We start from the raw sequence: 25003 nt of genomic DNA on the forward strand, positions 1-25003 counted from the left end.
TCCTGCCCCTCTTATGGGAGACCTGGATTGTGTTCCCAGCTTCCAGGCATTTGGGAAGCAAAACAGCAAATGGAAGCGCAAAAAGCTCTTTGTCTGGCTCTCTCTCAGAAATTCAAACAAAATAAACCACACCTAAACTTTGAAGATATATTCTTCAAATTAAATAATACTTAATTAAAATCTATACATTTGGCTATATAATGACATTTGCAAGGGAATAAGAACAATCATTCAGGACAAAATTTTAGATATTTTGGATTTTATTTACTAAAAAACAAACATGTACTTAGGGCAAACAGAAGGAAAAAGGCCAATTAGCAGCTCATTTGGAATGTCAGCACCATTTAAAACTTTTCCTGAGTGAATAAAGAAATTCCTTTGAATGAAAATGCTCCTATTATGTAGTTTCAAAACTCAAGTCCTGTTTAGAAATTCTGAATATTCAGAATCATTGAAATTGAGTTACTTAGAATGCCTAAAATTCTAAATAAGTTGGAGGAAGCAATTAGCAGTATACCAGAAAATGGTTGAGATTAAACTTTGTAAATAGAATGTAAAAATCTTTGGTTTTGCATCAAGTGAGGGAAATTATTATGTTAATAATACTCTGCCACATGCCAGTCTTTGATAAGTCATCTTATTTTAAAGCATGACTTTATAAAGTGTGGTAAAGTTGTTTCTTAAACTAAATAAAACTCTGCTTTCTATAAATTCCAGCCCTTGTTTCTAGGTTGTCCTCTGGAGCTGTCTGTCCCTCAGAAGAAATTTTTGAGACTTATACTTTAATTCTACACATGAGTTTCCAGAACACTAAAAATGATTTTAAGTAACATGCATTGTATATATATTTATATATTTAATCATTAAAGCATTTATTGCTACCAAATACCAAAGTGTAAACAGATATGTCCTTCTGTGCTTGACTCTGATTTTCAAAGGCATGCCTTTAAGCCATGAACACTGAACACTTAAGTCAATTGCTTATCTTTGTATATGGGGAAAATGGAATCATATTACAGTATATGGTCACTGTCAAATAATATTCTAACTCTCAAGGTAACATGTAATGAATATTGCTGTGATAAAGATTTCTTTCTCACCCACTACCAGAGCTGAGTATTATGGGAATATAGTTAATTTTGATTACACATATATTCTTCATACTACTCAGTCTCAAAGGCTTTAGATGAACAAAAGGTGCTTCACAATCTAACTCGTTTTTGGGTCACTCAAGGAATGTCCATTAACTTTGAATTGATTTCATAAGTTTAATCATTTTCTATATTTACTAATGCCATATACAACTACTTTCAATATTAGAAGACATTACAATATTAAAATATTTTTGCATTCATAATCCACATGTAATGAAGAAAAATGATAATAATGGACTTAGAAATGTTAAACAATTTTTCCACAGGAAAGACAGCAATCTGAATAATGAACACAATTATTTTGTTTCTTACATTATAGCATTGGTTGAAGGATTTAATGAAATGAAAACAGACTTCAACAAAAAAAGACTAAGAGGCCTAGGAGGTTATTTTCTCTTACCTAATCTTACAGACAGGAAAGGAGCTCCTTCTGGAGGCACTGAGAATGGAGTTGAGGGATCCCTGAGATTTTCAAGTCAGAAATCCGGAATGGCGTGTGAGACCAGAATGATGGGTGGGATTAAACAGTGAAGCCACATAATGGGCAAGATCAGAGGAGATAGCCTCTTTTGGTCTGTGTTGTTGGGTTCCTTGAGGATTCTGAAGATGATACTATTTCTCAGTAAGGCAGACAGATTAAATGAAAGTACCACCTTTACAAAAAGATGCAGAATTAGAGTGATTAGTTAATGGAACCAAGCCCAGCACAGACTGCTGCTGTAACAGGAAATAAAAACAAACAAACAAACAAACAAAAAACAGTAAAAAAGGGAAGAGTTTGGGGTTTTCTGATTAGACTGAATTGTTTTCTTGTAGTAGTAACAGGTGAAGCACACAAAGATGCAGATGTAAAGGAATGACAATATGTGAAAATCATTAAGTAGCAAGTACAGGAATTGTAGGAACTAAGGCAGAAAACCTCTGCTTTATATTTAATCAGCTGCAGAAGGAGCCACCCAGGCCTTGATAGCTAGACATTTATAGAAATACTATCATAAATCAATAATCAATGAGAATAATGGAGGAAATCAAGATGAAACAGTATCAGGGAGGGATTCGAGTTTGCTTTAGTTCTGTTTTTGGAACAGATGAGCAATTCCTAGAGCCAGTGATTAAAATGATATTTATTTTAAATATATCCTATATATACTTAACAGTTCAGTAAATCCACATGTATATCACTCCCTGTGTTATGTTCATTCTCTCATTTGCCTCCAAAGTAATATTCACACGTAAGAGCCTCTAAAGAACTTTCTTTTTAAATACACAACACACAGAGGGAAGGACAGAGTCAATTCATGTGCTTGTATAGGAAGTCCATCAATTCTACACAATAATCTTCATGCTACTGTCATTTGGTTAGATATGATCTCTGAATTTGGAATGCATGAAAATGTACTCTCATATTCTATTTAATTTTGAAAAATTGAAACTTATGATTGCATATATTATATAGTAAAATAAAAGGATCTTCATGGAGATGCATGAGGGTACTTCCAAAAGTTCATGGAAAATGGAATTAAAAGGTAAATTTGCTTTGGTGCAAAACATTTTGAAACCCATGCATAGATGTTTAATAACATGCATTTTTCATGAACTTTGTGAAGACCCCTCATATTTCCACTTAGGAACATACTTAAGAATAAATACATTTATTGTAGATTAACATTTGTTAGGGATTATAGGAAGCTAATTTTGGTTCTAGAGAACCACCACGTATGTATTACCTGAGATATAAATCAGGGGTCTTAAAACATCTACATATTTTAAACTTATTAAAGAAACATACTCTCTTGCCAGGCAGGATCATCTAGCTGAGAACAAGGATAATCCATGTTCTTTCATTGTTTGGGTTAAAGGCTAAACATCTAAACAAATGCGAGGTGTGAATACTGTCAATACTAAAAGCCCAGTCATTTTCTCTTTAATTTAGAAGGTAACTCACTGTAATTTAACTGAAGTAGTGAACTAATATGATGTTTATAATTGGGATATATCACCATAGAACATTGATGTGGCACTATAAATCCTAGAAATTTTTTGTTGTAGCTCAATTTGGACAAAGTTTAAGAAATATACTGATAATGGTCTACCTATCTAAAGGTCAAATTTTTCTACATCCTCAATTATACTGGAACCTGGCAAGGAAACAGAATATGTACTTTAGGTTTACATCCCAGAATTCAAAAATGTAGTACACTCAATGGTTTATACTTATGTAACAATAAAACTCAGGCCGGGTTTAATTTAGAACTACTCATTAAATCTAGAATATTAACTTATTAAGCCTGAGCCAGAAACTAGGAGATAATTCTGCTAGAAATTGAAACTAACTGATAGTAAAAACTAATAGAATCAGCAATTTTACAAACATTAAGTAAATGCCACTGGCATTAGGGCATTATAACATGGTACATTATGCTCTTAATGAAGAGTTGCATCATAAAAAAAAACTAAATTACATTTACTGTGCTGTTTAGAAGACTAAGGAAATACATATATTGCATTTTAGAAAAATTTCTTACCCCAAAATGATAAAGTAATGATCATAAAAGAAATGAATTCAGCAACTCTTCCCCTGTAGTAACAAGGTAGGATTCTCACCTATTTCTAATTGATTTTTCACTTCATATAATATAGAGCATACACATTTTTATTCCAAGATTTCCCCCATCTATACAGAATATGTGAAATATTGATTTGTTTTTATTAGTCTTTCATGGATAAAGTATGTTAAAAAGCAAAGTGTCGAAAGCTGATGAATGACTTTTACTTACACATTGAAACACTAAATATTCTGGATTCTCCAAGGCTAAATTAAATTCAATATAGTTTTTGGTAAAATGTACTTCATATTTTAAAGTTTCTGGGAACTGTTTATTCATATACAATAAACATACATAGTGATTTTCTAATAGCAGGAACACTTTATTAAGCTGTAAAGACCTTTTTACCAATTCTATGGTAAACAAATTTACTGTAGGTTACTAGAACTGGAATAACTTTAGAATGACTAAGCACATTCTAACATACTAGTATTAGAAATGATTAGAAAACCACGGATCCCTGTATTTATTAAACTGAATCACTTGGCAGTAAAATTCAGTTAAGGCTCTTGGCATTGGTGAAACTTCTTCCCACTCAGACCTGCTGCTGTGGTAGACCTGCACTTCATCTGTGATTTCATCTGGTGCATAATCACCGCCTAATATATAAATTTTATCTTCAATTCCAATTGCACCTGCATTAAAGCCTGCACATTCAAAAGACCCCTCACCCTTCCAAACACAAGTATCTGGACAAAAACTATAAACCTTATAGGTGGAAAGGTCACATATATATAGTGTGCAGTTTACTGGGACAGCTTTAATTAATGTTGCATGAAAAAACTGCCCAAACTCTGCTACTAGTTCAGACCACTGATCAGTTATAGCATTATATTTAAAGAAGCAATCTAGTGATGGGTTAAATGCATCTGTAATCTCTACTTCTGATCCAAGAACATAAATCACATTTTGGCATGCACTTGCTTCTGGATAGTATATGCCTCTGGGTAATGGGCTAACAGATATCCATTCTTTGGAAAGAGGGTTATAAGATTCAACATCTAAGAGACTTTTAATGTCCTGAGAACCTCTAGTCTTTCCACCTATGACAAATAATCTATTGAGAGCCATAACTGATGTATGCATTGTTCTTGGTGTTTTCATAGTTGATACCAAAAAGAAATCATTTTTGACTGGACAGTAGCACCAAGTCTGATCGGTGGCATCATGATAGGATTCAGCAATGTGAAGTCGAACCTTTCTACAACACTTCCCTTTGCAACCACCTGTCAAGAATATTTTCTCTCCATAACTAGACAGACTAGATCCTGGCAAATCAATCAGGTGTGATTGTGGCAGTATTTTCCATGAATCAGTTTTAATATTATAGCAAAACGTATATTGATTTTCTCCATTCTCCTCAGTTTTATGAATGAATATGTATTTTTCAGTTGTGGATGGTCGAGCATCAGGAAAAAGGCCACTAGAACCTTGCACACACTTAATTGCATCCGTGATTATGTCAAAACAGTTTGTGCTTTTGAGCAAACACTCTTCATTGAGCAGACAGTCTTGAAGTGTCTCCTCAGATAACTGGTGTAATCTTACTTTTTTAATCAAATGAGGCAGATGTTTTTGCCTTGATTCTAAGTTATGCTTAGTCCAGCTAAGGACAACCTTCAGTACAGTTTCTTCTTCAGGAACATTTAATTCATCTGATTCCAGACATTTTTGCAGTACTCCAAAATTCATCTCTAAGAAATCACTGGATTTAAATAATAAAGAAAAGTGATGTTGTACAAAGTACAATGCATGATTAAACAGACGAGTAGAGCCATAGCTATCTGATATAGATAATAACTGTAAACAATTGACAAGATTAATACTTTTTATTAAAAAGTCACTGCAAGCTTTGGATAGGAAGGAAACTTGAAGAAATGATGACAACTGGAAGAACATTTCCACATTATCATCCGTTATTTTTGTTTTTCCAGTATAGGCATAATCAAGAAATGCTTTCACTGCTTTGGAGGATAAGTTAGTAATGGTAACACTTCCGTCATCTCTTTCTTTCATGTTTACTTCAAACATAGCCCTGTAAAAATAAAGAACACAAAAGAACAAGTAAACAGGAATATTTTATTCCATAATTATTTTCAATAGTACCCTCAAGCAGTTTCCTTTACCCTTAATTTAAAAACATATTCATAAAATTGTATTTTAATAGCATTCTAATAAATTATCCTAATGTGTATAATAATATACCATATTATTTACTGCCAATAGATAACTTCCATATTAAAAATAAATATATATACATATTATAGTTGAGGTATAGCAACTAGTTCAATATAAAACTATAAAATAAACATTTTATATACTAATCTGTTCTTACATATTATCCATAAAACTAGGGAAAGATTTCTCTAATGGCAGAATTTCTTTATGGGTTAATTAGTATAAACTATGCTGCTAAAATTATGCAAAATATAATGCTTTGGGGTTTAGGATTTAAGATGTTTTCCAAATTTATGTTAGATTTGACACTAATGCAATATGAAAGATGGAGCACAGTGAGATGCCAGATGTTTCCAATGAATCTACCACATAAGACACACATCTGAAAAAAACCACCTTTCATCCAGCATCTTGGGGAGAAGGGAATATAATTTCATGAAACCATAGCGTAGCAGTATATTACACCAAGGCCAAGTGGCAAAAAATAAGTAACAGCCCTTGAAGACAGCGATATACCCTCAATTTTGAATGAAATTAGTTCAAAATTCTTCATAATAAGTTCTATTTTATCCCCACATAGTAAAGTTAAAAGAATCTAAACAACAGGGAGTTTCGTTGGCTCAGTGTAAACAACAATATAGATTATCTGGAAAATGTGTGGGCATGGGCTAAAATGTATTTTACTGTTGGTTCTGGTTAATAATGGTTTATATTTATGCCAGTATTTGTTCAGGACATCTTTGTAAGTAAGGTCACCAGGTGCCCAAGTACTCTGGGGGGAAAAATTTTTACCTAACAGAGTTTCCTCCAGAAGGTAACCAGATTGATTATAGCAGCACAGATCACCTGAATAATGAGGTGCTGATTGAATAAAAAATACTTTCACAAGAAAAGAATGATAAGGTGCCTTCCCACAGCTATTCAGTACTTTTTAATATAAAACAAATGTAGTTATGAAAATTATTACACTTGATACCTTATGCAGGGATTTTCAGTTATGTATATCAATTTTAAAATATTAACCTGTGATGGCAATTAGATTATTAATGCATCTACAGTTAGTTTTGCATAATATTAAGAGTATGTTTTTTTAGAACTGACAAGCTGGGTAGGAATCTAGCCTCTGCCAGTTATTAATTGTGTGACCCTGGGGAAATGTTTTATTGTGCTTCAACTTCTTCACCTGAAAATGGGGATACTGGTAGTATCTCAGTGGATTGTTGGAAGGAACAAATAAGTGAACTAATATAAAGTGTTAGCTGTTAGTGTTATTATTTCAAGAAAACAAATGTTTTCTATCAGATTTATGTATTTTTAGTTTATCATTAGTTTCCACATTTTTAGAAGGCACATATAAGTTCATATTTCTATACTTCATCTTTAAAGTATCCAGTTAGTATCTATTTTAAATTTATCTTATAATAAAGCAGTTAATACATTTGATATCTTTTAAGTTTTATCTCCAGTGACTGATTATATATAGCCATCATAATTTTCATTGTCCAAATAACAAAGTAATGGATATTTATCATGCATTGTGTACTTTTCTAACATTTTATTTTACATTTTCCTTCCAGTTATCCAATGACTGAATTTGATATTATAAATTAGTGAAGTTATCATAAAAGAATGTAATTTGTCAAATTCTAACCACATTTATATATCTTTTATGTGAACTGTGTACTCATTTGCTAAACTACTATTTTTTTTATTTTATTTTATTTTATTTTTTTTTGACAGGCAGAGTGGACAGTGAGAGAGAGAAACAGAGAGAAAGGTCTTCCTTTGCCGTTGGTTCACCCTCCAATGGCCGCCGCGGCCAGCGCGCTGCGGCTGGCGCACCGCGCTGATCCGATGGCAGGAGCCAGGAGCCAGGTGCTTTTCCTGGTCTCCCATGGGGTGCAGGGCCCAAGCACCTGGGCCATCCTCCACTGCACTCCCTGGCCACAGCAGAGGGCTGGCCTGGAAGAGGGGCAACCGGGACAGAATCCCGCGCCCTGACCAGGACTAGAACCCGGTGTGCCGGCGCCGCTAGGCGGAGGATTAGCCTAGTGAGCCGCGGCGCCGGCCCTAAACTACTATTGATAATAAAGGATATGCCATTTTTTCTTTAAAACAAGTAGAAAATAACATTGTTTTAACAATAATTTTAAAAATTAAAAGCAGACCAATAAAAAACTAGGATTATGCTGAACAAATTACTATGGGCAAAAACTATGTACACATACAATTAATTAAAAATAACTTTAACAAGAAGACTACAAATCCAACTGCCACATGAACCTCTTCTCAGCATGAAAACATTATAGCAAAATCCAGCTATTTATTTATTTCCATTTTTGCTATATTAGGAAATACTATTAATATTCATAGTAGCTAATATTAATTAAATGTAGTGGGCACTGTGCTAATCATTACTTATAAATTATTTCATTTGCCCTTCATAATGACCTATGAGTTAGGTTCTTTATTTATTAGCCTTTTTTTTTTAATAGACAAGGAAACTGTAGCCTAAAGAGGTAAAGTAACTTACCTAAGGTCATATATCTAATAAATGGTAGAGTTGTGTTTAGATTTAGAGAATATACCTTAAGAGACCAAGTCCTTAAACATTAGATTGCATAGCTTGCTGTGAAGAAGAGGTGACATGAAGGGTAAAGGAGAAGGAAAGATTTACATGGAAGAAAAATCAGTTTAGAAAAGAGGAAGTATGATACAAGTAGAATATGATAGTGGCAGAGTATAAAAACACTTAAGATCCAGAGGGATTTCAAAGGAGAATAAGACTATCTGACAACAAAAGAATAGTTTCATTAGGCAAACAACTAGTTCAAGACTGTTGTAGCTGAAGTATCACCAGTAAACTGCGGTACAACACTGAGCAAATGCTCCTAAATTCAATGTAAGAAATCCTACAGAGGCAGGTTTTGAGTAGGTAGTAAATATCAACAAATGTTGGTTTATTGAAATCCAATGTATAAGAAATATTCTATTGTCAACAAAGGTAAGTTATAATTAGATCTTGGTAGAACAATAGAGGTTAAATTATGGATTAAAACCAGTATAAATTAACTTGAATTTATCTGTTTTTATCAAGTTTATTACTAGAGATTCAAAACAAGTTTCCTTCAATGTAAAATTGCTTCCAATATTGAATATAATGCAAAATACTGCAATTAGGATTTAGGTCCATTGCAGTATGACTATGGGGACTGAAGGCCTGTGAGACATGAAGGTAGGCTTGTCTGTCTACTGATCAAGCATGCTCACAAGATGGTATCAGCTTGGTATAATTACCATAGCATTATTAGGTCTTGTGTTTGACCTTTAAATTTGTAGGATCTGAAACTTGCTGGATCATGGTGGATTCTTGCAGTGTCATCACTAGAGCATTTCCTATAGGGTGATCTACAAGGGAAATTAAATTATATTAAGAAAGTTCTTTAGCATCAGAACAGTTGAATGCTCTAAAGAAATATTTTTAGCTATAGAAATTTACCTTACCATACACATATCTTTGTCAAAGAAGAGAGAAATTTAAAAATTATCTGGGTTAGAGTTCCTCCTCCTTGGATATTAAATAGGTACAGTACCAAACTGAAATTTATTTTCTCTCCACCTTATTTTCTTTGAAACTCTTTTTTGCATTTTGTCCAACTTGTTCTTCTTTTTCTAAAATGATATAGTGTACAGACACCACACCCCACCTTCAGCAAAGCTAATCACTGATCAAAAGCAATTTTTCCTCTAGAATATTTCAAAGGACTAATGTTCCATGGAACTTTGGGAAATGATTGTCTAGGGAGACTCATGCCTTTAAAAGTGCAGTTTTAAATTATGCTGCTTCCCAGCAGAAGATGGCCCAAGTTCTTGGGCCCCTGCACCCAAGTGGGAAAACTAGAGGAAGCTCCTGGCTCCTGACGTCAGATTGGCTCAGCTCCAGCCATTGCGGCCATTTGGGGAGTCAACCAGTGGATGGAAGATTCTCTTGCTCTCCCTCTCCCTCTCCCTTTCCCTCATCCTCTCCCTCTCTATCTAATAAATAAAATAAATCTTTTAAAAAATTATGCTGCTTCAAAGTTGCTATTGCTGGTTCCAATTGATTTTTCTTTAAGAACTAAAAATTACTGTCATACTGCTGTGGGGGCAAATTGTGTGTACTTATAAAACATATTATAAAATATGAGGCACAGACAAGGTAAAGTACCTGAAAAAGTCACTGCATGCTGCTAACACACAACGATGACAAGGAATTATTTCATCCTTCATGATTATTTTGAAATCATAAAAGATATTTTGTTCTCTAAAATTCTGTAGTACACTTAAAATTTTCTGGCCATGATCTTCTGACACAAGTAAGTTGTTTTTCTTCTCAGATGGAATTCCATTGCATGAGGTTCGCTGGTTGAAATCATATGAATTATCCATAGCCAGTTTCATCTGTTCTTAGAACTAGAGGGGAAAAAAACATCACCAAATAGTAGAGACCTAATGAAAAACTTAAACTCCAGAATTTGCCCTGTTAGTGACAATTTTACAAAAATATGAAGAACAATCATAATATAGTAAATCTTGTTCTAAAGATTTGCTTGCATTACATTTAATAATAAATCTCTTTAATTTACATGAATGTTTAGCTCATTAGAATAAAAATCATATTATTAAGGTCTAACACTCAAGGCTACATAATAGTGTTGAATCACAAACTATAAGTTGTACAAATACATTGCTCATAAAAGATCTCACTACAAAACTGATCTTACTGTCTCACATAAGAAGTAATATTTCTAGTTATTATTTGAACAAATTCCCAAATCACCCATTCTCCTATAATCAATTTTCTTTTGGTAGCAAAACAGCTGTTAATATGTTGAACTAGAATCATAGACTATATGTTTTCCAAAATTATACTTTTAAAAATAATTAGGTGAAAAAGATCATTGTTATGTTGTATTAGGTAGTCATGGCCATTAGCCAGGAAGAAAGTGGCAAGCACTGGTCCAACTCGGCCTATTTGAATGCAGGAAGGAGAAAAGCCAATAACTTTATTTTTTTATTTTTATTTTTTTGACAGGCAGAGTGGATAGTGAGAGAGAGAGACAGAGAGAAAGGTCTTCCTTTGCCGTTGGTTCACCCTCCAATGGCCGCCGCGGCCGGCGCACTGTGGCCAGTGCACCGCGCTGATCCGATGGCAGGAGCCAGGTGCTTCTCCTGGTCTCCCATGGGGTGCAGGGCCCAAGTACTTGGGCCATCCTCCACTGCACTCCCTGGCCACAGCAGAGAGCTGGACTGGAAGAGGGGCAACCGGGACAGAATCCGGCGCCCCGACCGGGACTAGAACCCGGTGTGCCGGCGCCGCAAGGTGGAGGATTAGCCTAGTGAGCTGTTGCGCCGGCCCAATAACTTTATTAAGAAAAGCTTTTTAAATATGAAGTTAGGAATTCAAGATGGTTAATCACCAGATAATTATGAATTTCTCTAACTGCAAATTTCAGCTACAGACATAAAAGTTGCAACACCCAAAGCAAAGAAGTGGGAAACAGAAAAGATGACTGGGATTTAGGGCTAATAGGGAACATTAATTGCCTAGTCCATTTCTGTTCTGCTTTTTATTGCCTTGACATCATGCCAAAACTTAGTGGCTTAAGAGTTTTGCTAACGGTTCCTGCTTGGGGGCTTTCATATGCCATAGTCAGATGACAGCTGTGGCTGAAGTAATCTGAAGGTCTGACTGGTTAGATGAACAATATAGTTTTTTTTTTTTTATTACACCGTATTGAAAGATTAGGTAAGGTAATGGATGAAAAGAAGTCACTGATGATTTATTGTTACAGTGGGGAGAGAATGGATTATAAATTAAAGACAACACAGTGGGCACAATTTGAATAAATTATTTTAAGAAGTTCAGCAAGGTGGGGGGATTAAAGAGCATGTAGACGTGGGAAACATCATGCTTTGTTTTAGGAAAAATCTTGAGCATATTAAGACACTGAGGAGAAAAGTGGGAAATTCTTACAACATCTAATGTTGGTATGTGCAGGGCAGGCATTTGGATTAATAGTTCAGATGCTATTTAAGATACTTGTGTCCCATACAGGAATGTGTGGATTTGATGCCTGCCTCTGCCAATAATGCAGAGTCTGGGAGTATTGGTTCATGTAATTGGGCTACTGCCACCCACGTGGGAGACCTGGGTTGGATTCTGAGCTCCCAGTTGCCACTCTGACCTAGTCCTGGCTGTTTCAGGCATTTGAGAGTGAACCAGCAGATGTGGCATTATCTGTGGATCTGTCTCTCTGCCTCAAATAAAGTTCAAGAAATTAATTCAGTATATATATTCATATCACAAAGCTTTTTTTTTTTACTTTAAACCAATAAATTGGAGAACAATGGTATAAAGTTAAACTCCCATTTCTGTCAACAAGTAAACATAGGCTAACAAATGGGTAGAAATTCTAAACTTTTATAGCTGTTTAATAATATAAGAAGCCAGAGGTATCAGGATTAATAGTAAGTATTTTGTAGAGATCTCATTCAATGCTTATAATAATCCTTTATGATTAGTATTACTAATGACTTTTTCCAATATAGCAATTGGAGGTTCAGATTCAATAATCTGCCTAGGAACACAGAACTAATAGACATATGCTTGTTTCACTCAAAGTCCATGTTCTTTTTAATACAATTTTAACACTCAATTTTAATATCAAATAAAAGCCCAAAAAGTAAATTTAGTGCTCATAAGATCCAATCATAAATGTATGGGCCCAAAGTTACCATGACAATTTAAGATCTTTTTAAAAATGTTAATTTTATTTTATTTGAAAGGAAGAGAGAGGTAGAGAAAGAAGCAGACAGACAAATAGAGATCTACCATTCTCTGGTTCACTCTCTAAATGTTTGTAATAGCCAGGACTGGACCAGGCTGAAGCTGAAATCTGGGAACTCAACCTTGGTCTCTCGTGGGAGACAGCAGGGACCTAAATAACTCATGGCATTCAGCTGTTTTCCAGAGTGTACATTAGCAGGATCTGGAATCTGGAGTAGAACTGGAGCTGAGACCCAGCATTCTGAAGTGGGATTTGAGTGTCCCAAATAGTATCTTAAGCACAATGTCAAATACTTATCCTTTAAGATCGTCCTTAACAAAAAAAGATATATATGGCAATACTAGTTAATATTTATTGAATGTAAATGGTAGGATGTACAAGGTACTGGTCCACAGTTTTCAATTTTTATAAATATAACCTCCATAAAAAAAAAAAAAGAGAAAACAAAGCAGACTCCTTTGAACGACCCTGGGACATGCAGAACAAATGACTCTGGTTAGTTCCTAGGGTTTTCTTTTTACCTGATAGAGACTAGAAACTGAAGAAGCAGGCAATCCTGAAGCACTGGTGGGCACACACATAACGAAACCCACGAAAAAAAACTTGTTCTTTACTCACAAGACCAGGAAAGCTGAACACCACCAAAAAATAGTGCTTTTCACTCACTTGTATTTGTAAAGGTGCAATAGAAAGTCTAGAATTCCACACATTGTAGGCTATAATGTGATGAAGCCAGTATTACTGTGGTGCTCTAGATAAAGCCAAAACTCTCAAATAAACTAAAACAACAACAACAAATTCTACAGCCACAAATAAAAAGCTCTCATGAATATAGATGTAAAAATTCTTTTAAAAATTACCAAAAGGAATTAAGTAATATATAAAAGGAATTATACACTGTAACCAAGTAAGTTTATCCAAAATGTAAAGCTTGTTCAACGTTAGAATATGAATCATATATATTAGCAAGCTGAAGAATAAAAATTACAGGGTCATATTAATTGACACAGAAAAAAATTGACAGAATGCAAGAAGCATCCCTATGAAAAACTTCTAGCAACAAAGGACTAGAGGGAGAAGTTCTCCCCTAAGTTGGTAAAGAGTATGCAGGAAAAAACCTGTGGCCAACATTATATTAAATGATAAAGGATTATCATTATTATATTATTATGAGAAAGAAAATAAAGAAAATAACCAAGGATGTTCATTTCTTTTTTAAAAAATTATTTTTCGTTTTCTTTGAGTTGGAGAGAGAAAGATAGAGATCTCTCAGGTGCTAGTTCACTCCCCAGTGCCCCAGTTTGCCAGGGCTGGGCCAGGCGAAAACTGCTTCCAGGTCTCCCATGTGGGTGACAGAGTCCCAAGTGCTTGAGCTATCATCTGCTGCCTTCTGGGATGTGCATTAACAGGTAGCTGAAGTGGAGAAGCCAGGACTCAGACAAGGCACTTGGATATGGGATACGGACTTTCCAAAGAGTAACTTAACCACTGTATCAAATGGGCCTGCCCCAGATATCCTTTCTTCATGGTACTAGAAGCTCAGCCAGTACACTAAAGCAAGACAATTCAATAAAAGGCATATATAGGGGAAAAGAAGAAACAAAACTGTCTCTATTTGCAGATGTCAAGGTAGTTTATAAGAAAATCCCAAGAAATCTACCAAAAAAACTCGCAGAATGAGAGTTTATATGACAGAAGAGCAAAGCACAAAAATCAATGGTATTTCTATAGCAATGAACACATGGAAGCAAATTGTAATACAACAGCTTAAAAAAAGGCAGCAAGGAAATAGGATAAATCAAAACATGAATAGGACTTATATAATGAGAACTACAAAATACCAACAAAAAAATAAAAAAGACCTAAACAAATGGCTAGACATGCCACGTCTGTGAAAGGGACAATTCATCATAGTAAAGAAGTCACTTACTCTCATGTTGATATACAGGTATAATATAACTCCTATCAAAATCCCAGCAAGAGTTTTTTTTTTTTTTTTTTTTTTTTGGTAGATACAGATGAGGTTATTATAAAAATTAGATGGAGTGGTAAAGAAACTAGAAAATATAACACAATTTTGAAAAAAATAATACTATGGGCATAGTTAATCTATTCACTTTAAGATTTATCAGCTACAGTAATCAAAACTGTGATATCAGCAAAAGGATGGACACATACATCAGTGGAATAGAATATGGGGAATGGAGATATACCCTCACACAAGTATAGCCAATCACTTTTGACAAAGGTGCAAATGTAATTCAACTGAGGAAAAAAATCTTTTCAAAAAGCAGTGCTGAAGGAAATAGATATACACAGACAAAACAATAAACCTTGATCTAAATATACATCCGACCAAAGTTAACTCAAATGGATCACAAATTTAAATGAAAAACATAAAATATAAATGTTTAGAAGAAAATCCAAGAGAAAATCTTTGTTATCATGATCACTATTAGTCAATGAGCTCTTAGACATGACATCAAAAGCAGAATTCATAAAAGAAAAACAATATGATGGGTTTCATCAGGATTAAATTTTTTTCTTCGGTGAAAAATCTTGTTAAGAGGATGAACAGATAAGCTACAACCCAAGACAACATATCTGTAAAACAAGTTGCATAAATGTAGAACATGCAGAGAACTCTCAAAACTCACCAGTATAAAAACAAAACAATCTCATTTAAAAATGGGTAAAAGGTGGACAGTGGTGTGGCATAGCAGGTAAAGCTGCCACCTATAACACTGACATCCCAAATGGGTGCTGGTTCATGTCCCAGTTGCCTCACTTCCTATCCAGCTCCCTGAGAATGGCTTGGGAAGAGCAGGCCTGGGTCCCTGCTATCCATGTGGGAAACTCAGAAGAAAAGATGCAATTATTAGGACCAAAACAAATTAAGATCACAAAGAAATATCACTACTCACCTATAAGAGTAGCTAAAATTAAAAAAAAATAGTAATATCAAAGGCTTGAAAGGCTGCAGAGATATTGGATCACCCATATATAGCTGGTGGAAATAGTTGGGCAGTTTATAAATTTTAATTTAATTGAAAAACTGAGAGAGGGGCAGAGAGACAGAAAGGCAGAAGAGAAAGAGCTTCAATATGTTGGTTCACTTTCCAAATGCCCACAACAGGCAGGGTTGGGCCAGACCCTAAAGGGAGCTAGGAAACCTACCCATGGCTCCAGCATGGGTGGCAGGGACCCAAGTGCTTGAGCCATCACAAACTGCTTCCCAGGGTGTGCATTGGCAGGAAGCTAGATCTGAATTGAAGTTGCCAGGACAACAGATATGGGCACTCAGATATGGGGTTTGGACATCCAAATGGCATTTTAAATCCTGCATCAAATGCCTGTCGAGGCAATTTCTTAAAAATGAATATGCTAGTACATTATCCAATAATCATACTCCTGGGCATTTATTCTAGAGAAATGAAAACTTAAATATGCACAAAATCTTGTACATGCTGTTCCACAACAGCTTCATTTGTATGGTCAAAAACTGAAAACAACCCAAATGTTTCTCAATAGGTGACTGTGGCACATCCATGAAACACTACTCACCTTTAATATGGAATATACTATTAATACACATAACGACCTAGAGGAATTTCAATGGCATTGTGATGAGTTAAAAACAGCCAACTGAGTTACATGTTATATGGTCCCACATAATAACATATATAACATTCTTGAAATGCCAAAATTATAGACATGCAAAACAGGTTAGTGGTTTCTAGGGATTGAGGATGGTGGAGGATGCGAGAAGGGCAGTGGGTATGAACAAGAGAGACATTTATAGTGATCTATAGCGAACTGTATCTTGATGTTGGTGAGAGCTATAGGAATCCACATGTGTGAGAAAATGACGTGGGACTACATAATCACATGTACCAACATACCAAAAATCTACACTACCAAAGTGATAATAATTATATAGGACATGACCATTGCCATTGGGAAAATGGGCAAAGCTACATGAGAACTGTATACTATCTTTGCAACTGTATATATATATATGTGTGTGTGTGTATGTGTGTGTGTGTATACATATATATATATATACAACTGTATATATATATATGTACATATATATATATATAAATTGTATCCAAATAAAAATGAAAAGGTCAATTTAATTTAAAAACTATTTTGATATTCTAGTTTGCTCTTGCTCAAAATGCTTAGGAAATATAATGAAAACATCTTTCTATTTTTGTTTTAAATGATTCCTCAGCATTTAAAAATAAGTAGAATGAGTGCTTGAACTACTGGGTAAATCTGCTGGCCAGGATGCCTGCATTTCATATTAGAGTGCCTGGGATGCAGTCCCTGCTCCACTCTCAGTTCTACTTACTGCTAATGAGCACCCAGGAAGACAGCAGGTGATGGTTCAAGTACTAGGACCCCAGAAATCCATGTGGGAGACCCAAATTGAGTTCCTGGTTCCTGGTTTCTGCTTGGTACTATCTTAGCTGTTGTAGACATCTGGGGAGTGAAGAATACCAAAGAACGGGAGCTCTGTCTGTGTCTCTAACTCTCTACTGCTCAAATAAATAAAAAATTAAAAAGTAGAGAAGAGAAAAAAAGAGCAAATAGGTACCCAAATCAAAGATTTAAGATGATAAAACTATATTTATGCATAATGATATTGGTATGGAGAAAAACAATTTCAGAAAACCCAACCAAAACCCTTAATTAATTGTATTATCATTAAAAACAAATACTGGGGCCGGCACCATGGCTCACTTGGTTAATCCTCCACCTGTGGCACCGGCATCCCATATGGGCACTGGGTTCTAGTCCCAGTTGCTCTTCTTCCAGTCCAGTTCTCTGCTGTGGCACCGGAGGGCAGTGGAGGATGGCCCAAGTGCTTGGGCCTCTGCACCCGCATGGGAGACCAGGAGGAAGCACTTGGCTCCTGGCTTCGGATCGGTGAAGCACTGGCCGTAGCAGCCATTTTGGGGGTGAACCAATGGAAGGAAGACCTTTCTGTCTGTCTCTCTCTCTCACTAACTCTATCTGTCAAATAAAAAACAAACAAACAAACAAAACCAACCAACCAACCAAACAAAAAGTATATAATTGGGGCCAGTGCTATGGCTCAGCAGGTTAAAACCCCAGCCTGAAGTGCCAGCATCCCATATGGGTGCCGGTTCAAGACCTGGCTGCTCCACTTCCGATCAAGCTCTCTGCTATGGCCTGGGTAAGCAGTAGAAGATGGCCCAAGTCCTTGGGCCTCTGCACCCACATGGGAGACCCAGAAGAAGTTCCTGGCTCCTGCCTTCGGATCTGCACAGATCCAGCAGCTGTGGCCAATTGGGGAGTGAACCAGAGGATGGAAGACCTCTCCATCCATCCCTTTCTCTCTCTCTCTCTCTCTCTCTCTGCCTCTCCTCTCTCTGTGTAACTCTGACTTTCAAATAAATAAATAAAACTTTTAAAAAAAGTAATTAAAAAATAAAACTTGACATGTATACTCTAATGTGTACTCTATACAGAATGACAATTAAGCTGAAATTTTCCATTTCTTATATTTGGTTTGAAAAAAGCTCTCTTTGTATAAGTACATTTTGCAAATAACAAAGCAAGAGGATCCTAACTAGCCCATCATTCACTAGTGACTCCTACTTCAGCATTTGGAAGTTTTGGCTTCCTCATCTATAGGATGAACACAATTATCTCACTGAACTATTACGATATTTAATGATATTATGAACATTAAATTAATATTATCAAGTGATATATAAATAGTAACAATTAAAACCAGTATTGTTAAACAATTCTCAGTTCCTGGAAAAGCATTTGTAAGGCAATCATATTTTTCCAAATACTCTTCAAATTTGATTATGATATTCCATGGGTGTTAGGACAAATTTTTGCACACATACCTGAAATTGACAGACATATTATAATAAATTTGGGTGGGTAGCAGTCATGACAAATTTGTCAGTAGATGTGTATTAATTTTGCAAAATATCTTGGAAGAAAACCCTGGAGATCATAATGGACACTTGCTTAAGAAATCATATATCAGGGCCGGTGCGCGGCTCACTAGGCTAATCCTCCGCCTGCGGTGCCGGCACCCCAGGTTCTAGTCCCGGTCGGGGCACCGGATTCAGTCCCAGTTGCCCCTCTTCCAGTCCAGCTCTCTGCTGTGGCCTGGGAGTACAGTGGAGGCTGGTGCAAGTGCTTTGGCCCTGCACCTGCATGGGGGACCAGGAGGAAGCACCTGGCTCCTGACTTCAGATCAGCGCAGCACTGGCCAAAAGAGCCATTTGGGGTGTGAACCAATGGAAAAAGGAAGACACTTAGGAGCATGTCAGTCAATTAATTTAACTTACATTTTTCCTATTATATGTGTACAAGGGTGCTATATGATTGTTTCTTAAAAATGAAAAATCGCAATGAAAAAGTGTTGTACTGAGGCCAGTGTAGTGACGTAGTACGTAAAGCTACCACCTGCAGTGCTGGCATCCCATGTGGGTACCGGTTCTAGTCCCAGATGCTTCACTTTTGATCCAACTCCCTGTTAATATGCCTGGGAAACTAGCAGAAGATGGCCCACATCCTTGGGCCCTTGCACCCACATCAGAGACCCGGAAGAAGCTCCAGGCTCCTGGCTTCAGATCAGCCCAGCTCTGGATGATGCAGCAATTTGGGGAGTAAGCCAATGGATGGAAAATATCTACGTCTCTCTGCCTCTTCCTCTCTGTAACTCTGCCTTTCAAATATAATAATTCTTTTTTTTTTTTTTTTTTGACAGGCAGAGTAGACAGTGAGAGAGAGAGAGAGGGAGAGAGAAAAAGCTTCCTTTTCCGTTGGTTCACCCCCACAATGGCCGCTGCAGCCGGCATGCTGCGGCCAGCCCACCGCGCTGAACCGAAGCTAGGAGCCAGGTGCTTCTCCTGGTCTCCCATGTGGGTGCAGGGCCCAAGGACTTGGGCCATCTTCCACTGCACTCCTGGGCCACAGCAGAGAGCTGGACTGGAAGAGGAGCAACCAGGACAGAATCTGGTGCCCCGATCGGGAATAGAACCCGGTGTGCAGGCGCCGCAGGTAAAGGATTAGCCTATTGAGCCATGGCATTGACTCCAAATAAATAATTCTTAAAAAAAAAAATTGTCCCATAAATTGGCATTTTTTTCTTTCCTAGTAGTACATAAAATAGTATTTCATCAGATCACATGTAAGTTACAATGAAGCATCTTTCTATCCAAAACACTGAATCAATTTCTATAACTATTCTCTCTTTTTAAAAAATATCTTCCATTAAAACTTGATATAAATTATTGAATTAATAAAAGTATGAGAATAAAGCCTTTGGTATAAAATAAGGCAAAGAAAATAATATATGACTTGCCAGAAGTAGAATAGTAAACTAAAGCTATGCTTTGACTGATCTGGGCACTGATTTCATTGGGTTTTCTGGGATTAGGAGTTTGGACAGTGACATTTCAATATACAGCATAACTTCTGACCTATTCAATAAATGTATTATGTGTGCTAACTATACGACAGGCCCTGAATTTGGCTCTAGAGATAACATGGAGAATAACAAGCAAACATAATTCCTGATCTTTTTGGGTTTAGCATCTAGTGAGGAAGACTGACAATAACTGATAAAATTACAAGTTGCTATAAATAGGACTGGTGAATGGAAATGAAATTGAACAGTGGGAGGTGCTCAACTTCAGGTAATAATAATAGTTATTAGTGAACACTTATATAGTACTGTCTATGTGCCAGATTCTGTCCTACATGCTTTGGATACTCTTTTACTCTTCCAAACAACTGTATAAAGCAGAGACTATTATTATCCATAAGTTATAGAAAGGGAAAATGAGGTTTCCAGAATGTAAGTTTCTAAGGCCACACAGCAAGTAAGCCAGGAGCCAGGATATGAGCCCAGGTATGTGGCTTCAGAGCCCTTCCTGCTATTTATTACATTTGGGAAAGACTTTCTGAGTTGACATTTGAGACATGAATGATGGAGAGTGGGGTTGGCGAGCACAATCATGTACAACAGGGCTTCAAAAAGTTCATGGAAAAAAGTGGAGTTCCATTCAATTATTGGTTATAGCCATTGTCTACAGTCTCCTTAAATTAGGATCTTTTTGCTTTTTACTTGTTAAACTTTTTATTTGGCAAAATATTAAGCCTTTTTATTGTAATATAAATTTAAAATATGCTATTTCAGAAACTAAAAAAAAAACAGAAGAAAGGGAGGAGGATGGAGGTTAGGAAGGAGAGAGGAAGGGAGGGAGGAAGGGAATATCATTTTGTTCTTTGAACTGTATCTATAAAACACATTAAATATGTTAAAAAGTAATTAAAAATTAAAAAATAAAAAATTCACAAAATTTTCATGAACTTTTAAAAGTCTATTGTATGAAGTCCTAAAGTGAGAAAGGAGTCCTTCAGTTAGGAAATTAAAGACAGCCATTGTGGCTGCAGTGTAATTCATGAGAGCAAGTGTCAGGAGACAAGGCTGCCAAAGGTGCTAACTCATGTAGGATTCTAAGGTCACAAAGAACTGGGATTTTATTCTAAGTGTAACAGGATCCACTGATGACTTTAAATTGAACACTGACATGTTCTGATTTTTTAGAAAAGTATTTCTATCAGATATAGGAGGAATGTACTAGAAGAAGGTAAGAGTAGAATTTATTTTTTTATTCAGCCAATGTTAAAAAAAAGTTTATGAGCTAGCAGACATTGTTCCAGATACTAGGACACAGCTGAAAACAACACAGACCAGGTCCTCCACTCTGAAGTGCATTTTAGAGTGATAAACACATGCAGACCGGTTTGTACACCACTACCCCTCCCTTCCCACATTAATAATTTTACCTACTCTCCTGGACATTTCCCATCACCATACACGTTTAAACAAAAACCTCTCCTTTGACCTTGTGATCCCATTTCTACTTCATAGCCCAGAAAAACTTTAAAGAACACTCTGTGGTAGCATCATGTCTGTTTATGAAGTTCTTTTATCCTATTAAATTTTATATCCTATAAAATTGTCAATATTTTCGCATTGCTATCTGGAAGTCAAAATGTTCGCTTCTCTTTCCTCATCTTGTTTTACCTCTCAGGAATATTCACAGCTAACTAGCTCCTCATTCTTGAAACACTCAGCTCTTAGTTTCTGTGCCACACCACTCTTCAAGTCCCTATCTTGCTGGGCTCTTCCTCTCAGTCTAATTAGGAGGCAATATTATCATAGTGATTAGGAGAATGGATTTCCAGATTTAGCTCTGAAGATAGGTTGTGCTTACAGCATGGAGGACAGATATTGGAAGGCAATGCTTCTCTTTTTTGTGCAGGCTAGGAAACTATTTATTTCAGATGAGGATTTAGATGTCAGTGTTAACAATGGTGATGAAAAGAATAGATAAATTTAGCTGTATTTTATAAATAGAACCAACATGATTTGGGGATGGGTTGGATATAGGGAGTGAAGGAGAAGAATCATCAGTTGCTAGGAGAATTATGGAGCTATTTATGAAGTCTTGGAAAAAAAAGGTTAGAGATAGAATAAAATTTGTGACCCAATGAAGAGCTAGTAAATACTACATAAAAATCACTTATTCCTAGAGATGACTTCATAGTTTTGCATTAAATTAATACTTAGGAGAGGTAATGTGATTTACTCAAAGTCACAAAAAACTAGAAATAGAAAACAAGTCTCTTAGAGTCCTGGCAAGAATCCCCGGATTAGAATCAAGAAAGAACACCATCACTCACTAACTGGGTAAGCCTCTCTAATGTTACTTTTCTCCCCCTGGACAATGTAATAAAAATATTTTAAGAAAATTTTTGGCTTATTGTATATAGGTAGGAAGTCATTAATTACATATTTATAATTCTTGTAAAAAAGTAAGGATAAAAAGACAGACAAAATATAAAAATCAGTATTACTGTGGTGAGAATAAAATCTATCATAAAAGTAATTTTGTAGCATTTATTCATAATGTTTGGAACAGTTAAGGTCTATATGAAATTCCTTCTCAAGTAGTATACATTCTAATTTGCAAGGTAATCATATACAAGATAAGTATATAATTCAGTATGATAAGCTATCATAAGGCAGTACTAGGATAATGGCCCAGTGAATTGTAGAAACAATATTGTTAACAAAGTGCTCTGGAATAGCCCTTAAGAGAAGATAAGGTTTAAGCTAAGCCTTGAAGGACAAGTAAGATTTTAAAAAGTAAATATGGAAAGGGATTAAATCAACCTATATAGAGTACTCATTAGTGTCCCAGGTTTGGGGCTGAGGGTGGGGAGCAGTCAGAGTGAGCTATGTTAGATTGAGTGGGCAGGAAAATTCTGTTGGTACGACATTTGAGCCTGATACAGAGAAATAATAAATATGATGGTGGAAGGATAGAATATTCTAGGCAGACCAAACAAGTAAAAGTAACCACTACACTATCTGCCTGAATACTAGGCCCCTTAGCGCTGATGTCCAGCTCAATGGTAAAAGAATGGAATAGAAATTCCTTAACCTGCATTTACATAAATATACAAATTCTGTTTCTGAGCTCAGTTTTTCCATCAGTAATAATAACCACCACAGAGAACAGTTTTAAGATAATATACCTAGGTATGTTTTAGAAACACAAAATACACCAAAATTAGAAAAAAGAACATTCTAAAAGGAAAGAAAAAGTTATGATACAATGCTTACATAGTTAAAAATGGAAAACTGAATGATTATTGCTGATCCATGTATGTAGTAGAGTACCTTTTAACTTTATATTATCTTTATATTTTGCTTTATTGTAGGTTTTTTATGTGTATCCTTCACTTGCCTTGGAGATTGTAAGCTCCCTGCAGGTGGTTAAGTAGATCTTAAATATGGTACCTTACCTAGGCTTGTATAAGTATTAGCTAAATTGACATATCAAGTAATTCATTTTGCTGTCCTTGGAGGGTGTATGTATGTGTTTTCAAAGTCCCATCAAATTGCAAAGATTCCAAGGGGAATAACAGGAAAAGTTCATGGAAAAATATACAGAGAAAAATATAACAGAACCCTTCTTAAGACAGACATAACTGACAATTGTGTTGGTTACTCTTGTCGACCTTTTCCTGATAGTTCCTGGCAGCCAAAGGAAGTCGGGAGTCGGCTGAATCTCACTTTCTGGCACTTAATCTAATACCAAGTTAGGCATTTGACTACTTTCACTGCAGAGACACTTTCCCATAGACCAAAACCTGCAGGGGACGTTGGTCCCGCGGGCTCCCACAGAACAGTCACCAGAAGTGTACACAGAGCTATACACACAGAGACATACATCACTACGACCACTCGTAAAGTCTGAGAAACTGCAAAGGCACCAAGTCTGAAAAGCCGCTGGTTATTTACCCGGTTCTGTAGCTGTCAGAGCAAGGACCAGTGTGCTATGATGGGAACAGTGATGCCCCAACAACAGAATCTCGTTTTAGAGAGATTCTAAGGCTCTAACCCAGGTTTGGAGACCGCAAAGCAGCACCTGGGTCTCTCCAACGCCCCGAAGACGGTCAGCATCAGCTTAGCTGCTCGCTGGCAGCCTCGAACTTGGGGACGGAGCCCTGTGCTAGGGCAGGTATCAGGGTGGGCAGCTTCTAGAGGCAGAGAGTGGCCTGGGTCAGGGTGGGTCTTGGGCTGATGGGGACGGCGGGTGGGAACATGGTGGGGGGGGGGGGAGGGAGGAAAGGAGTCGATTCAAGGCCGCAGCACTGCACAACTCCAGGGGCCACCGCGGCAGTCTCCTTCTAGCCGCGGAGACCTCCCCCTGGACCCAGACACGAAGGAGCAACAAAAGCAGCTGAAGCCAAGGGGGTCCGCTTTTCTGTCACATAAGCCAAGCTCATCCCCAACTACTAAGGCGCTGCCACCCCACTCCTCCCTCAGACCCCGGAGCTCACCCACCTGCAACTGCAGTCTCTGAAGTCTCCACCCCAGACTCCCTGCCTCCAGAGAACTGGCTGCGATTGGCTTGCACCGCTGTCCCGTTAGCGCTTCCCCAAGTGTGAGTGGCGTTAACTGTCAGGCTCGCGGCCGTGGTCCCTCCCTTCTTCTAGCCGAAGCCACGCCCACGTGACGCCACAGATGCCGCAGAGCGCAGAGGCGGATTTCCATCCTGGTCCCCAGCCACTTTCTCTGACAGGAAGCGGCCGAGCCCGGGTTGGGGCCGGGAGTGCTCCGGATGGGCAACGTGCCGTCTACGTAGAGCGGCGC

At 36.8% G+C, this 25003-nt stretch overlaps 1 protein-coding gene across 3 annotated transcripts; it reads right to left on the minus strand.

Annotated features, from left to right (window-relative positions):
- Positions 1-242: 242 nt before the first annotated feature.
- Positions 243-24833, minus strand: KBTBD3 (kelch repeat and BTB domain containing 3). Of its 3 annotated transcripts, none has more exons than XM_008261949.4 (4): positions 24695-24833; positions 10146-10390; positions 9236-9346; positions 243-5795 (listed from the first exon to the last, which is right to left on the minus strand). In XM_008261949.4, exons 2-4 carry the CDS (start codon positions 10376-10378, stop codon positions 4193-4195), a joined length of 1947 nt encoding a protein of 648 aa, XP_008260171.2. In that variant the 5' UTR covers positions 10379-10390; positions 24695-24833; the 3' UTR covers positions 243-4192. The 3 variants fall into 3 exon arrangements, with proteins under 3 accessions (XP_008260171.2, XP_069933699.1, XP_002708561.2); XM_070077598.1 differs by having other exon boundaries at positions 9264-9346; positions 24695-24737; XM_002708515.5 differs by lacking the exon at positions 9236-9346.
- Between the last annotated feature and the right edge of the window lie 170 nt (positions 24834-25003).

This window comes from Oryctolagus cuniculus, chromosome 1 (assembly GCF_964237555.1).
Source record: "Oryctolagus cuniculus chromosome 1, mOryCun1.1, whole genome shotgun sequence".
In the NCBI taxonomy this organism is placed as follows: Eukaryota; Metazoa; Chordata; class Mammalia; order Lagomorpha; family Leporidae; genus Oryctolagus; species Oryctolagus cuniculus.